This window comes from Pinus tabuliformis, chromosome 8 (assembly GCF_031772625.1).
Source record: "Pinus tabuliformis cultivar Carrire ecotype Pingquan chromosome 8, CPIR1, whole genome shotgun sequence".
Lineage (NCBI taxonomy): Eukaryota > Viridiplantae > Streptophyta > Pinopsida > Pinales > Pinaceae > Pinus > Pinus tabuliformis.
In genome coordinates, this window is record NC_142294.1 from 1,523,940,734 (window position 1) to 1,523,958,125 (window position 17,392).

At 34.5% G+C, this 17,392-nt stretch overlaps 1 protein-coding gene across 4 annotated transcripts; it reads right to left on the bottom strand.

The window, feature by feature from the left end:
* Positions 1-14,774: 14,774 nt before the first annotated feature.
* On the bottom strand, positions 14,775-17,075 carry LOC149241714 (malate dehydrogenase, mitochondrial-like). 4 transcript variants are annotated; one of them, XM_089367579.1, is made up of 3 exons: positions 16,964-17,075; positions 16,257-16,384; positions 14,775-15,077 (listed from the first exon to the last, which is right to left on the bottom strand). In XM_089367579.1, the coding sequence occupies exons 1-3, from the start codon at positions 17,048-17,050 to the stop codon at positions 15,068-15,070; spliced, it is 225 nt and encodes a 74-aa protein (XP_089223705.1). In that variant the 5' UTR covers positions 17,051-17,075; the 3' UTR covers positions 14,775-15,067. The 4 variants fall into 4 exon arrangements, 3 of the variants coding, with proteins under 3 accessions (XP_089223705.1, XP_089223706.1, XP_089223704.1); XR_016245649.1 differs by lacking the exons at positions 16,257-16,384; positions 16,964-17,075 and adding exons at positions 15,250-15,365; positions 15,528-15,549 and having other exon boundaries at positions 14,779-15,077; XM_089367578.1 differs by lacking the exon at positions 14,775-15,077 and adding an exon at positions 15,252-15,365 and having other exon boundaries at positions 16,964-17,068.
* Positions 17,076-17,392: the final 317 nt, after the last annotated feature.

Genomic DNA, 17,392 nt, shown 5'->3' on the forward strand with positions numbered 1-17,392 from the left:
TTTTCTATCTGTCATTGTATCAAGATATTTCATTCAATAAAATATCTTAACCTGTACTAGATGAAATTAAACTGGACAACAAATAACTGGCCTACTATTAGGTAGTTAATTCGCGGGGTTGTATATGCTCACCGTTGGATAATATACTTGCTTAAATCCAACGGTGGGCATATACAACCCCATGCATTTACTGCCCAATGGCATGTCAATTATTTTTTGCCTACGTGTTGTCGACCAAAATATGAGTGGTGAATGATTTCACGCGATCAAGTACCACACCTATTTAAAGGGTTAATACGGTCAGCATAATGGTGAATCTATTGGAAACGCAGATTAGGAAAGGCACAAAATAACACAAAAATCACACACACAATAACACAAGTTGTGGCTCTTCAATTGATCACAAAAACTTGATCATTACAATGAACTCGGTGAGGGGTATTTAAAATTTTTCGACTAGTGACTCACCCAAAATAACTCAACATGCAAACACATACTAAATTCAACTTTACCTAAAATATGACTTAACTCAACTTGACTCAGTTAACTGATATTCTAATTTTAGCCAACTCTTCATGTGGGAGTAATTATCCATCTTTAACGCTCCCCCTTAATTATGACCACTAAACTATGACATGACTCAGCTCAAACATGCATGTTGGTCTAAGTCTCAGCTAGGCTTATAACACCTAAGTTTCCTTTATGAAACTCAAATACATCTTTTTCTAATGGCTTAGTGAATATATCATCTAATGTGGTTCAAGTAGACTTCTCCATTGCTCACGAGTTCTTTAATGAAGTGATATATTGTATCAATATGCTTGCTCTTTTGGTGAAACATAATATTCTTGGATAATGCAATGGTTGATGTGTTGTCACAATATATTATTTTTGATCCTTGTTGTTTATGCTTGATTCCATCCAATACTCATCTTAACCACACTTCTTGACATGTTGTTGATGTTGTTGCTACATATTTTATTTTTGCTGACGAAAGTGTCACAATAGGCTACTTCTTATATGCACATGATCTCACACTTGAACCAAGATGGAACACATAACCAGAAATGCCCTTTCTATCATCCAAACTGCCTACAGAATCATTATATGTATATCAAATCCTTCTTCTATGTGCTTGCATACATTGTGCCACACTCTATAGTTCCTGCTATGTATCTCAAAATTCTTTTTCCTACTCTCCAATGTGATTTTTTTGGAGTATCCATAAATCTGGAAATCAAAATAACTCCCTACATAATATCTGGTTTATAGCTGTGAGACACATGAGGTTTCCAACCAATAGAGTTGGATTGACTTCTGATCCTTCAACATCCTTACTAAACTTGGTACCTATTACAACTGGTGTAGGGACAAGTTTGCAATTTTCCATCCTGAATCTTTTCAACAAATCTTTAGCATATTTATTTTGACAAATAAAAATTCCCTTCTCGGATGGCTCAACTTATATTCCAAGAAAATATTTCATGAGACCAAGGTCTATCATCTCAAATTATTTCTTCATGGCTACTTTAAATTCATCCAATTCAAGATCACCCATATAAATCATGTCCTCAACATATAAGCAAACAATCAAAATTTTTCCATGCTCATTTACCTTTGTGTACAAGGTAGGCTTAACGCTACTTCTACAAAATCCATTATTGATCATGTAGCTATCAATTATTCTATACCAAGCTCTAGGTGCTTGCTTGAGTCCATAAAGCACTTTCCTCGACCTGTAAACTTTATCTTCTTGTCCTTCAACTTCGTATCCTGGAGGCTGCTGCAAATAAATTTCTTTTTCTAGAATTCCATTCAAGAAGGTTGATTTCACATCCATCTGATATACTTTCCACTTTTTTTGCGTTGATATGGCTAAGACTGCTCTTACAAAATCTAATATGGCTACCAGAGAAAAGGTTTCTCCGAAATCTATTCTCGGTTGCTACGAGAATACTTTTGCTACAAGTCTTGGTTTACATTTGTCAATTTCTCCTTTCTCATTCAACTTTGTCTTATACATTCATTTCACACCAACGAAAATTTTATCCATTAGTAAATCAACCAAATCCCATGTATTATTCTTTTTAATAGCTTCAATTTCTTTATCCATGGCTTGCACCCAATTTTCATATATGATTGTTTCTTCAAACAAAGAGGATTGGAATGAAAACAATGCAAAGTTTGAGCTAACATCCAAATCATCATAAATATCTTTCAGACTTCTCATTTTTCTCTTACCGTTTCCTGATTAGGGAAAATTTTAAGGATGGAAATTTATTTTAAAGTTTAGAAACCTTGGTGAATCTCACTAGTACATAATATGTAATTTGTAAATTTTTTGGTAATGTTTTTGTAAAATTATTCAAATTTCTAATAATTTTATATAGTCTCTATATAATTTTTTTGCGATTTTTAAGGTAAAACAATTTTATACTATAAAATTTGGGTGAATAAGTTTTAGAAAAAAATGGAAATTAATGAATCATTTTTTAAGAAAAACATGGAAAATTAGCCCACTTGCGAACATTAGCCCCTAAAATTTTCATTGTTCCTCATTCATCAGTTGATTGACTGCTAGGAGAATTTCGCTATGTTGACCTGCTTGAAGATCCATGTTGTTCAGAATGTCTTGGAGTTCTTGCTGGTGTGACTCTATTTGGTGTCTTCACCTGTGAAACCGACTGCTCCTTTTCTGATACATCCTCTTCTTCCATCAATGGAACTCTTGCATCAACTGTCTTATATATACTTCCTTTCCATGACTCTTGTTCTTTGCACACAACATCTCTACTGATTATGGTCTTCTTGGTGAAAGGGTTATACAGTTTGTAATCCTTTGACTCCTCACTATGACCATTAAATATGTCATTTTCACTTTTATAGTTCAGCATACCTCTTAGCTCTTTAGGCACTTGTGCATAAGCTACACATCTAAACACTCTGAGATGAGATAAAATTCAAGACATAATTGACCATTGTTCTTCTGGTACTCTATTCATCACACTCTTTGTAGGAGAATTGTTTATCACATTAACAACACATGCAATTGCTTCTTCCCAATACTCATTAGACAAGTTTCTTCCTTTCAACATTCTCCTTGCCATGTTCATAATTGTCTCGTTCTTTCTCTTTGCTACACCATTATATTGTGTTTTGTATCTAATCGTAAAGTGTCTTATGATTCCATGTTGTGTGCAGTAATCATGGAATGCCTTTGAGTCATATTATCCACCACGATCTGACCTCAATACCTTGATATGCCAATAAATTTGGTTCTTTGCTAAGACTTTGAATTCTTTGAACTTTGCAAAAGTTTCAGACCTCTGCTTCAAGAAATAAACCCAAGTCTTTCTGTTATAATCATGAATGAAAGTGAGGAAGTAACAAATTCCACCAATCGATTGTGTCCTCATAGGTCCACACAATTCTGTATGAACCAACTCTAATGGTTGCTTTTCTCTATATGCAAATCCCTTTGGAAAACTCTCATGGTGTTTCTTTCCAAAGATGCAACGCTCACATGTACTAGAAGGTTCGTTGATGGGAGGTAATCCTCTAACCATTTGTTTCTATTGCAACAATCTTAAACCATATAAGTGCAAGTGTCCAAATCGAAAGTGTCATAACCAATAATCATTAGAACGTGCAACCATAAAAGAACTGACCTGATCAATGTAATTCATAATTAGAGGAAAGAGTTTTTTCCTCGTCATTTACACCTTTTCTATCAGCTGCTTGCTTGGGGACTTTTCATATATAACACACTCTTGTCCTTGAAAGATAACTCTGTATCCTTGTTGCATTAATTAACAAATAGTTATCAAATTATGTTTGAGACCAGGGACATAATATACCTCTGAAATTGTCTTCGGCTCCCCTCGTTTGGTCAGAATGTTGACCACTCCTTCTCCATCTGCATCTATAGCCTTTTGAGTCCCCAACTTTAACTTTGTCTTCACAGATTGATCCAAGTTTTCATCCAAATTCTTGTTGCTTGTCATGTGATTACTGAAACCACTGTCTAATTGCCACACATTATCAAAAGGTTCATCCATGGTATGGAAAGCTAGGATCATGGAGTCGGTATTCTCTATAGTGGCATTAGCTCTTTGCTTTCCTTGATCAACTATCTTCTTCCTGCAATCAAGGAAATAGTGACCAAATTTATTACAATAATAACACCTTACCTTGGATTTATCAACGATTTGATTATTGTTGCTTCCACTTTCATGTTCCTCCTCTTCTCTTCCATCTCTCTAACCATCATGTCTTCTCCCTCATGCTCTACGTATTGATATACCTCTGCATTGACCTTTGTCTCTTGAAATAAAAACTTGACTTTTAAAAGTGGTTTTAAAGTGGAATCCATATTTTTGCTATCCTTACCTCATGGGATAGAAGTGATCCCATCAACTCATCAACTGTTAGCTTTTCCAAATCCTTGGCTTCTTCTATGGATGCTACCACAACATCAAATTTGGTAGACAAAGATCTGAGGACCTTCTCAACCATTGTTTGATCTTTAATATCATCACCATAATTTTTTAACTGATTTATTACAGTCAAGACCCGATTCATGAACGAATCGATATCCTTTGTTTCCTTCATCTGCAAACTTTCAAAATCTCTTCTAATATTCTGCAACTTAACAATATTGACTTTGGTCATACCTTTATAGCTTGTTGCCAAAGTCTCCCATGTTGTCCTTGCTGAAGACGTGATCATAATTTTCTGGAACACTGCTCGGTCCACTCCTTGCTAGATAAGCTGCATTGCTTGTGCATTCTTCTTTTTTTCTTTCTTCCATTGTTCCCTCTCTTCATTACTGAGGGTTTGTTTAGTTGTTTCATCTTTAGGTTCTACAAATCCATTTGTGACATATTCCTAAACATCATGATCCTTCAACGTGGTCTCCATCTTAATGGCCCACACATCATAATCCTTCCTTGTGAATGATAAAAAATGCGACTAAAAACTAGATGAAGCGATCTCTAAAAATTATCTCTTCTTCAAATATCAAAATCCCTTCCCTTTTCATAAAAAAATCTTTAAAAACCCTTTAAAAAACTTTTTTTTAATAAGGCCCTTTCTTAAAAACTACCTTTAAGGCTTTAAAATTTCAAAAACCCTTTTAGAAAATCCTTATTGAAAAAAAAACTTTCAGAACACTATAATCCTTTTTATTCCTTTTGCATATATATATATATATATATATATATATATATATATATATATATATATATATATATATATATATATTTACTAAAATGATGGTTACGTACTTTCATATAAGACCAAAAAACACAACGCATGTGACCTTTCAAAGCACGTTTTATGAATTTTGTACTTGGTCACCGGCTTGTTTATGGAGTTGTCTACAGAGGTGGAAGAATTGCCCAGATGGCTAAAAGTGGTCGGAATATGGGCAAAAAAAATTCAAAAAATCTTGTAGATGCAGTGTTTGAATCATGTTTTTTATGGTGGAAATAGATTCAACACCATCAAAAACCTTTAGGCCACCTAAAATGATAAATTTTGACAACTTTTAATTAGATTTACAAAAATACCCCCTGGATTTTTCAAAATATGGTCGGAACTTTCAAGGAAAAAAAGCATAATTGTTAGACTACGACCTTGTTTATGGGCCTTTTAAAATATTTTGGGACAATGATTTTCATGTTCTAACATTTCATGTGGCTTGCGCACCTAGACGCAACCAAAACTGTGCAGATATTGCGACAACAAACTGTCATATTTTTTGCATTATGAAAGTGTGAATTTCGTTTTCGATTTACGTACTTTTAATTTTCTAAGGGTGTGACAATTATGCAATGCAATTTACAAAAATAATTTGTTGTCCCTCTTCACTTGGCTCTTTTCTTATCGGCTCTAAGGCACCACAGATCTTGTGCTTCTTTCTCGGCTCTGATACCAATTCGTTGGAAACGAAAAGGAGGAAAGGTGCAAAATAACACAAAAAATCATACACACAAGAACACGAGTTGTGGCTCTTCAATTGATCACACAAACTTGATTATTGTAATGAACCTTGTGAGGGTTATTTAAACTTTTCCTTCTAGCGACTTGCCCAAAATAACTAAACATACAAACACATACTAAATTCCTTGTTGGATAAGCTGCAAGACCCGATTCATGAAAGAATCGATGTCCTTTGTTTCCTTCATCTGCAAACTTTCAAAATCTCTTCTAATATTCTACAACTTAACAATATTGACTTTGGTCATACCTTTATAGCTTTTCGCCAAAGTCTCCCATGTTTTCTTTGCTGAAGACGTGATCATAATTTTCTGGAACACTACTTGGTCCACTCCTTGCTAATTAAGCTACAATGCTCGTGCATTCTTCTTTTTGTCTTTCTTCCATTGTTCCCTCTCTTCATTATTGAGGGTTCGTTTAGTTGCTTCATCTTCAGGTTCTGCAAATCCATCTGTGACATATTCCTAAACATCATGATCCTTCAACGTGTTCTCCTTCTTAATGGCCCACACATCATAATCCTTCCTTGTGAATGATAAAAACTGCGACTAAAAACTAGATGAAGTGATCTCTAAAAAATATCTCTTCTTCAAATATCAAAATCCCTTCCCTTTTAATAAAAAAAGCTTTAAAAACCCTTTAATTTTTTTTTTTTTAATAAGGCTCTTTCTTAAAAATACCTTTAAGGCTTGAAAATTTCAAAAAACCCTTTTAGAAAATCCTTATTAAAAAAAAAACTTTCAAAACACTTTAAGCCTTTTTATTCCTTTTGCATATTAAAAAAAAAAAAAAAATCCGAAAAGGATGGTTACGTACTTTCATATAAGACAAAAAAACACAACCCCACGTGACCTTTCAAAGCACGTTTTATGAATTTCATACTTGGTCACCGGCTTGTTTATGTAGTTGTCTACAGAGACGGAGGAATTGCCCGGACGACCAAAAGTGGTTGGAATCTGGGCAAAAAAAATTCAAAAAAACTTTTAGATGCATTATTTGAATCATGTTTTTGATGGTGGAAATAGATTCAACACTATCAAAAACCTTTAGGGCACCTAAAATTATAAAGATTGACAACTTTTAATTAGATTTACAAAAATTCCTCCTGGATTTTTTCAAAATATGGCCGGAATTTCCATAACTTTCAGGGCAAAAAAGCATAATTGTTATACTACGGCCTTGTTTATGGGCCTTTTAAAATATTTTGGGACAATGATTTTCATGTTTTAATATATCATGGGGATACCCGGACGCAGCCAAAACTGTGTAGATATTGGGCCGACAAACTGTCATATTTTTTGCATTAAGAAAGTGTGAATTTCGTTTTTGATTTGCGTACTTTTAATTTTCTAAGAGTGTGACAATTATACAATGCAATTTATAGAAAAAAAATTGTTGGCCTTCTTCACTTGGCTTGTTTCTTACTGGCTCTGAGGCACCACATATCTTGTTTTTCTTCCTCGGCTCTGATACCAATTTGTTGGAAACGAAGAGGAGGAAAGGCACAAAATAACACAAAAAATCACACACAATAATACGAGTTGTGGCTCTTCAATTGATCACACAAACTTGATTATTGCAATGAACCTTGTGAGGGTTATTTAAACTTTTTCTTCTAGCGACTCGCCCAAAATAACTAAACATACAAACACATACTAAATTCGACTTTACCCAAAATATGACTTAACTCAACTTGACTCAACTAAGTGACTCTCTAATTTTAGCCAACACTTTATATGGGAATAATTAACCATCTTTAACAGAATATTTGACTCTCAAACATACCAATTATTTTAAATATCAATTACACATATCACTTATTTTATATATAATTTGAAACGTGTTATTATTTTTTGATATATACATGTTATTATAATACTTTTCCAAATTATTTATAAATTACATAATTACAAATAGTAAAAATGTGTAAACGAGCGTCAATTTTAAAACATGACGGAGAAATTTGACGCAACAAAAAGTGTTGAGCTTCATATAAGCCCAACCACCTAGACCACAAAGTTCTAAGCTTATACAAGCCAATCACCTAAAACAAAATGCTCTGAGCTTCCTAAACATATTATAAGCAAGCCTTTATTCAATACATTCTATTGGTATAAGCCCAACCACCTAGACCACAAAGCTTCGAGCTTCGTACAAGCCTGGTCACCTACAACATAAAACTCTGACCTTCATAAACATATTATAAACAAGCCTTTATTCAATGCATTCTATTTGTAATTCTACATATATGTAGTAATCAAAGGAAGAAAATAGTGGTGCCAGAAATGTACTGAATGGAAAAGATTTGAATCAAAAACCGTTCACTATCAAAGTAATAACATGGAAATCAACGAATTGTACAGTACAAAATATCTACAATTTTTACCTAAATTTTATTATTTTTTATGATGCTATTCGCGAAATAGAAAATTATTCCAATAAATTCTTAAAACAAAGAATATCACACTTATAAGTATAAATTTTCATATTTTAAGTTTATACGCATAAATTATAATTTTTTTTAATAATAATAAATTATTAAATTTATTATAAAACTTAAAATCATAAGCTTAAATTTTATATCACATCAACATTGATGACTCCACTTGCTTGATCGTTTTACACGTGCAGAGATGTCAAATTGGAGGGGCATGCTATTGCTGAACTTTAATCAGAACATGTGCTTGATGTTAAAATACGTTTTCAAAGTATGTTAAAGAAAACTTCTTTCCCATTTTTCTTTCCATGTGGTTTATAATATAGAAAAAACTAACACTGATGATGGCTTGACTTGCTTTACCGGTCAACACGTAATTGAGGGAACTCACGGAAGTACATTATAGAGAAGTATGAAAATAGACCAAGGATGACTTGACTTGCTATTTGCTTTACCAGTCAACACGTAGAAAAGTTGAGAGTGAGGGAAGTGCATTATAGAAAAGTATGTGCTGGAAGTTTCCATTTGTCTTCCTATGCGAAAGAAAGGCGACTCGCAAATATTATTCAGATTGCAAAGATGCATACAGAGAGGCATATTCAAAGGATGAGGATTTCAAGGAGGCTTATCAACAATTACAAAGTGGAGTCATGTGAACGATGGCAACAACACGGTTGACTAGCATCTCTAGGATGGTTTACTCTACAGGTTGGATAAGCTATGTGTTCCTAAATGTGAACGATTACAATTGATCAGAGAGGCTCACAACTCCAAGGTTGCAAGGCACATCGTCATAGGGAAGACCGTGCCTAACTTGCACATGTATGTGTATTGGGCCAAGATGAAAGAGCAGGTAGCTAGGTTCATAAGAGGATGCATGTTTTGTTGTACCAACAAGCCTAGCAACATGAAACATGGTCTATATCATCCCTTACCTGTACCTACTCGTCCTTATGAAGGAATTTCCATGGAATTTGTGGGAGGTTTACTGACAACCAGGAAGGGACATGACTACCTGTTCATAATAGTTGATAGGTTCAGCAAGATGTGTTTTCTGATGCGTTGTAGAAAGACCATCAGTGGACAAGAAGCAGCAAAATTATTCTTTGGACAGGGCTTGGTGCACTTTGGGATACCAAGGATCATCATTTCAAACAGGGACGCAAGATTTCTAAGTGCATGTTGGAATACATTGTGGGAGAAGATGAACGTAAAGTTTAAGAGATCTACAACATTCCATCCACAAACATATGGAAGACATAATTAGTCAAAACAACAAAGTTAGAGAAAGTCAAAGTTCAAGTTTGACTTGGACAGGTGGCAGAGAAAATGACATGGTAGAGTCTTCAGCGAATGGGGAAACACCAAGTGGGAAGCTTCAATTGGCCCCGCAATTTGCTATTCGCAAATCGTATAAGTCTGAGGTTCGTGAATTGGCCCCAACATTACCAGGTTGTGATGCGATAATCACAATTGCAGATCGCAAGGAACAAGGGTTATAAATTGGCCCCGAGCAGGGAAAGGGTGAGATGCGATAAATCGCATATTGCACACCGCAAGGAGCGGTACAAAATCATCCCCAACAGTATTATGTTGCAATTTGCGATATCGCAATTGCATGTCGTAGAGTCCCAATATGTTACCCCCTGTCTCCCCCGATTATGATATGTTGATGGATCCCAGATGCGATACCATTATGGGTTTTAGTTGATAGTCCCGCTGGGTCCGTCGTTTATCGCACATCGCATATCGCCACGTGTAGAGTCCCATGTATAGTATTACCCCTGGCTTCATCAATTGCGATTTGCGATGGGTTATGGGCCGATTATTTTGCCTTTGTCATAGGTCACTTAATGTAAAGGAACAAGGTCTGTCCTCTAGTTTAAATCTGTTAATACGTCGGTTTCCGTGTTAAAACCGGCGTTTGAAGTGTTAAATGCGCAGTTAAGGAATCAAGCGAGAAATAGATTGTTGGATTGTTTTCAGCTGGTTGTTACTATGTTTAAACCGGTTGTTACTTGCATACTATCCCAGGCCCGAGACCCTCTTTTTGAAACAACTAGGGCATGTCTTTGGACTAATATGCTGATTGTTGAAATGAGTTGCTAAACTTGTCATTTTGTTTAAACTACTCAGATTGTTAAGGATCTTGCCCACTAGCATATAAATTGGGCATCCACGTAGCGAGAGGGGGAGAGAAGCTGCTTGATTTCTCAGAATACCATTGTAGAGCAGCGGCACCTGCTCTTGGTAGGTGGTCGGAACCTTGCCTCAAGTATCTAAAGGTTTTGAGAGGTGCAGGAAGCCCTTTTATCAGAATTTGGCATTCGGACAGGCGTTTCTACATGATTTTTCGCCAAGCTTTCAGTGATGTTGTTTGTTTCTAGACTTGGGCTCTCCATTTGTCAACTATCTTCCATATTGGAGGTATAAGAGTGTTTATGTAAAATCTACTTGTTCTTCTTCTCTTTTCATGCCACTTAATAAATGAAGTCCTCCCCAATGTTGAGTCGGGCCTGGAGACGTAGTCCAAATTGGGCGAACTCTGTAATCAAATATTTGTGTCATGGTTTCATGTTTATCTTGTTATTTCTGAATTGTTTTATATGATTTTAAGTTTCATGGTTAATAAGCTCTGTGTCATGTAATTCTGATGCATCTATAAGAAAAAAAATCTTGGATCATATGGTCCCTTTGAGATAGTGGAAAAGGCTAGTGATAATGCCTATGAACTCAGTGTACCACCATATATGTGCATTTACTCAATTGTGAATGTAATAATTTGAAACTCTATGAGCCTTTCATTCTAGATAAGGAAGAGGAATAGGTCGTAACTTATGTGGAGGATTTGGCACCAGACGCTCAGGTAGAGTTGACAGAAGATACAGTTTGGCAAAAGAGGTCTAGAACTACAAGACAGGGGTAGCATGACCTTTGGAAGCTTGGGTTGAAGGGACAACTTCCAGGCAAAACTAAATGTCACAACAAAGAGAAGGTGGAGGAAAATTTGTATCATCTCATTCAGTAAAATATTTTGGCGACCAAAAGCCTCCCAAAATGGGGAGGTGTGATCCAAATTAGATCATTATATTGGTTTTCATAAATCTTGATGCATTCATAGTGGAAAAATCTCATGGGATTGTTTCTACTAGCAGGACCCAGTTTGGAAAAATGGGATCTCAAACCTTCCGAGAGAGTTTTGAGGCATCAAACAGTTTTTTTGGAGGTAAAACCTTGATTATTTAGCGTGCACCTTTTCATGCTATTCTACACACAAATATTTTTCCAATGGCGCAAGAATCGCGTCAATCGGAGTCCGCCTGCAAAAATTATGCCACTTAGAAGTTGACCACCTTGTTTTCACACCTATAGTTCGAGAGGGTGTCATGTTAGCCCCCATTATTGACAAAAATATTGATCACAATGACAGCTTTTAATCGATGATTCATATTTCATTATTCCCTTTCAAGCCTCACTAACCTATACTTGTTGAGATTCTAGCGTCTCTATTTACTTACAGAGAATTGAGAAAACAAAGCTTTGTATGCTGGCGATTGAAGTTGCATAAATCTCAGAGTGGCATAGAATTCGGCTAAAACAACCATTATTTATTATGCTCCAATACACGTGTAGTGAAGATGGAAATAAGATATTCAAAATATGAACCTATGGGAGGATTAAAAATTAGTTTTTTTAATAATATTAAAGAATATATAAACTTAAACATTAGAGAATATATTGGTCAAGGCTCAAGTAATGGATAATCATAATCAAATCCTTGCTAGAGTCCTACCTTGCAAGGACTAATAACACTTCAAATAATATTATTAGTGACATTTTCTAATGTAAGGGAAATGTTGAATTTTAGACATTATAACATAATTCACTCTAAACAACACTAAGATATTGAAATCATGGAATAATATGGCTTCACACTAATTTGGGAGAAAATTTAATATTTTCATTCTCTTAAATTTAAAGCATTATCAATGGCAACAAGTTACCTTATTAAAGATGAAAAATATTAGAGATCCAAAATAGGTATACTTTTTATGGAAATAAAACCATATAGTAAATATAAGAGGTAGATTAACTTTATGGCGTGAAAGTTGCATAACATCACTCCAGTATTCCAACAGGTGTGTTTTATGAATTCAATGTGTTTGTGAAGCAATGAAATGTATTGCAAACCTTCTTTTGTTGAACCCAAACTATATAGTAGAAAATGAGCTTTGACAATTTAAAATTGTAGTGCTCAATAGCTTCTCTTCTTTCAAGTTTTATCAATGACTCATGTTGATCTATGTTTTCCTATCAACCACTTTGGAAATTAGGGATATATTTAGTGACATAGAACCATTAAGGATGATGTTTGGCTTGAAATTCTTAATAAGAAATCTCTTCTCCGAGGCCTCTACTTGTTATTAGTGCATTTTTTCAATATATCACTACAACAAAACCAGCGATTTGCGCCAGATTTAGCGCCAGATTTTAGTGCATTTTTTTTGTAATTGTGATGAGCAACCTGGCGCTAAATCTGGCTCTATTGTACAATTTTTAAAGCGTCCTTTTTTGCACCTGATTTTGCATCCCTTTTCACGCTAGATTTTGCATCATTTTTTACACCAAACTATGCATCATTTTTTGCGTCAAATTTTGAACCAAGATTTGCATCTTATTTTATGACAGGTTTTGCTTCTAGTTTTGTGTCATTTTTTGCATCTATTTTTCATTCTCTTTTGCTTCCTATTTTGTGTCATTCTTTGCTTCCATTTTTGCACCATCATTTGCATCAAGTTTACACTGTATTTTGAATCCAATTTAACGTCTTTTTATGCATCCATTTTGTGTCAGTTTTTGCATCTAGTCTTATGCCAGGTTTTGTATCTAGTCTTACACTACTTTTTGCTTCTATTTTTGCACCAACTTTGGTGCCTATCTTTGCACCATGTGTTGAATTTGATTTAGCACCAAATTTTGCATCCATTTTTGTGCCCATTTTTGCATCTTTTTTTGGACCATTTTTTACATCCATATTTACGTTTGATTTGTCTCCATTTTTCCCATCTCATTTTGCACCATATTTTGCGTCATTTGTTTCATCCAATTTTGCATCATTTTTAACACCATCTCTTGCATCTAATGTTACATCATTTTGAGCATCGAAATTTGCATTTATATTTGCATCTTATGTTGAGTCATGTGTTGTGTCCACCTTTGCATCTTATTTTGTGTCTAATGGTACATTCAATTTAGAGCCATTTTTTACGTCTACTTTTGTATTTGTTTTTGCACCAAGTTTTGCATCCAATTTTAAGCTATTTTATGCCCCTTTTTGCACCATTTTTTTGTGTCTACTTGTGTCCAATGTTGCACCATTATTTACACCGACTTTTTCATCCAATTTTGCATTTTTTTGGTGTCTAGTTTTACATCGTTTTCACCATCCAAATTTGCATCTTTTTTTGCCTCATTTTGTGTCCACATTTGCATATAATTTTGTGTCTGAGTTCGAGCCTAAATTTGCATGTGATTAGGAATCATTTTTTACATCCAATATGGCATCCTTGGTTTCACCTTTTTTCAGCCCCATTTTGCATCTTGTTTTATGTCTTTTCTTACATCTTTTTTTTTCCTTTTTTGCACCCAAGTTTGCATCCCAAATTTACACCATTATTTGCATCATCATTTGGCATATTAATTTGTAACGTTTTTTGTTTCTTTTTAACGCTCAACTTTGCATCTTATTTTACATCTAGTTGTTGTCTTTTTTTGCATCTAATTTGGTGCCCATTTATGTGTCCTTGTTTTTGCCCAATTTGATATCCTTTTGTATGCCATGTTTTGTTCCCTTCTTTGTGTCAACTATTGCACAATTTTTCACTTCTAATTTAAAACACTTTGTATGTCAATTGTTTGCATTTTGTATTAATTCCTAGTTTAACATCCAATTTTACTTTCAATTTTGCATCCATGGTTACATCCGCATTTGACTTCTTATATAGAGTATATTTTTCTTTACATATATGACCCCCTTTATAGATTCATAGTGAAATATATGATAGTTTCTAAATATCATTAAAGACGATATCACAATTCAAAATCATTTGTAAAGAAATTTAAGAAAAATTGACAACATCCATCCAAAAAAATAACAATGTGTCATTAACAATTTTCAAAACATGTATAAAATAGCAACATAATACTAATAAAATCAATATTATTTTTAATCAAAACAACTAAAATTCAAATATGATTAACAAATCAAAATATTTCATGAATATCGTTACGATAAATTAACAACATACATAAATCAAACTCATCGTATTATTACAAAATCAAAATGTCTCATTGATATAGGGTAAATTCACAACACCCATCTAAACATAACAATGTCATTCTACACAATAATTTCTTCATAAAAAACAATGCATGTGCATGCCTAGCTACCACCACCAAGATCATCCTCATGATCATCTTGACCATCCTCATTACTCTGATCCACATCATCACCAACACCGCAACTATCATCATCATCTCCTCCTTCACCACCATCATCCTCATCCTCATCCTCATCATCTCCTGATATATGTTGAACATAATTTGGATCATCGTCTTGGCAATCATTACCTATAGCATTCTGACAAAAAAAAAAAATATTACATGTTAGTATTAATTACATAACACAACGCATGTTTTTGTTATACAATGTTAACCATAAAATGAGGTAAGATATAATATCTAATAGTACTAAAAAATAAAATGAAAATATGGTTTAAAAGTATATTGGAAATCCAACTAAGATTACATACCATAGAGTCCATCCAAACAACAAATTCAACCCATCTCTTTTGCTGCAGCACCTCCTTTTCCAAATGATTTGGAGGTCTTCAGGGTAAAAATATATATCCCATGGTTTATATTTGGCCTTAAAAAACAGTAGAAAAAAAAAATTTGAGAACACAGGAGCAAGATGAAAAAGGAATTGCATGTCTAAACATTTTGAAGTCTCAAAAAGCATTCATCAACATAGAGAAGACTACAACACTACTCTTCACTTCCAAGTTTTCAACTAATGGATTTAACTGACCAGCAATGTTTTTTGCATGAACCATGCTCAAATGCTCAAGATGAGGTAATGAATGGATGTTATGCGCCTATCTGTGAATTGCAACCACAGGCATACATGTAAGTGCAAATTTGTAAATCTCATACCCAGATTTACCCATCATCAAGCACACAACTTTTGCGGGATCCATTTGACATATCTTATGTTTAAGAAGGAATAACATCCTTGAAGAGACTCATGGCTTTTCTTAGGGAAGGATCTTTGCATGCAGAATCTAGATTAACTCTGAACATTTCAATCAAACTAAGGTAAATGAAAGGCAACAATCCATCGGTCAAACCTCACAGGTTAAAAGCACCCGCTGAGTTTCACACAAATGAGAAAGCCTAAGGGAAAAGATTTGAGACATGCATGCTACATGATTTCATGTAGGATAAGTACCTAAGCTTAAGGCAAAAGATTTGAGACATGCAAATGTATGAAGTACAAGATTCAGATAAAGAGAAAGAAGCTCCTTCATGCCATATTCTCACTGACAGTGAATCTCAGATTAGGTACTTATCAAGCATGAAATCATGTTGCATGCCAAGCATGAAATCATGAAGCACACACCATGATAAGATTATCTGACTCCAACTACTGCATCAAGATGAAAAATTCAGCACTCTAGACAGTCACATAAGAATAAAAAAACATTCAAAAGATATGAATGCATATTAGCCACTATAGAGGACCAAAACATAAACTTACGCCATAGACAGTGTGGCTGAACCTTTCCCTGCTTTTGCTTCAACAACTTCAGTTCCTCCATCCTGTGTGTGCTTTGTCAAGGCTTTAATGTCCTCCTCAGACAATACAGAGTTTGGCTTTGGTGTTGCCTAAAAAATTTTATCAAAACAAAAAAGTGTATGTTCCCTTTTTAACTGTATTGAAGGGTAGGTAATTATGATCTCATTTTCTCTTTGATAAATTAGTCTTCTAATATCCAAGAGTAAAGAACAAACTCAAGATGAGGATCCAACAAAGTCATATACATGTGAAAAAAGTGGAAGAATTGTAACACCCGCATGTCCACCTACAACAGGAACATCAACTTCTACAGACAGCATAGGATGACATCAACAACAAACATAAAACTGAGAATTGTATCTAATGTTAAAAAAAGCATGATGTTGGTAAGATCCTGCAGCATATCATGTATTGGGTCTAGCCCAGATGGTTGTGTGCAAAGACTGTTATCCTTCCCACCCGGGTTCAATTCCCTCAAGTGACATCTTGAGCTGACTATATTTCTGATGGCCTTGAGCCCTATGATACCATCCTTGAAATGAGGAGAAGTGCCTGGCATGTTTGCCCAGGATGCATATTTCATGATTAAATTATAAAAAGTAAAAATATTTTACAGAATACTAAATATTTGAGAGTAGCTAAGCATAACAAGCCAGAATTTTAAATACCTTCAACAGGAACTCCTGCTTTTGAAGCATAGAACGTCTTTGCGCGGACAACATCAAGAGTAGTAACACCAAAGAGTTTCTTTTCATTATAGGTCCCTGCCTTCTTAAAAACCTCAGCGAGTCAGCAGCTATTGGTACAGTAGAATTTACAGGATTGCTGATCATATTTACAATTGCCTGCCATGGATATCAAGTCCTCAGCAATGCCATAAAAACCAATTCTAGATGATTTCTTGAATCCAAATATACCATTCCTGATAGAAGGAAAACATTATCCAGTACACTCTCCCCCCTCTCCATATCTCTATCTATATAATATGTAACAATATACTATACATACTGTACACACACACCAGTACATGAACAAAACAAATAATTGTGAAACATACTTCTTTATCTATTAACTTGCCACACTAATGGTAGTACATA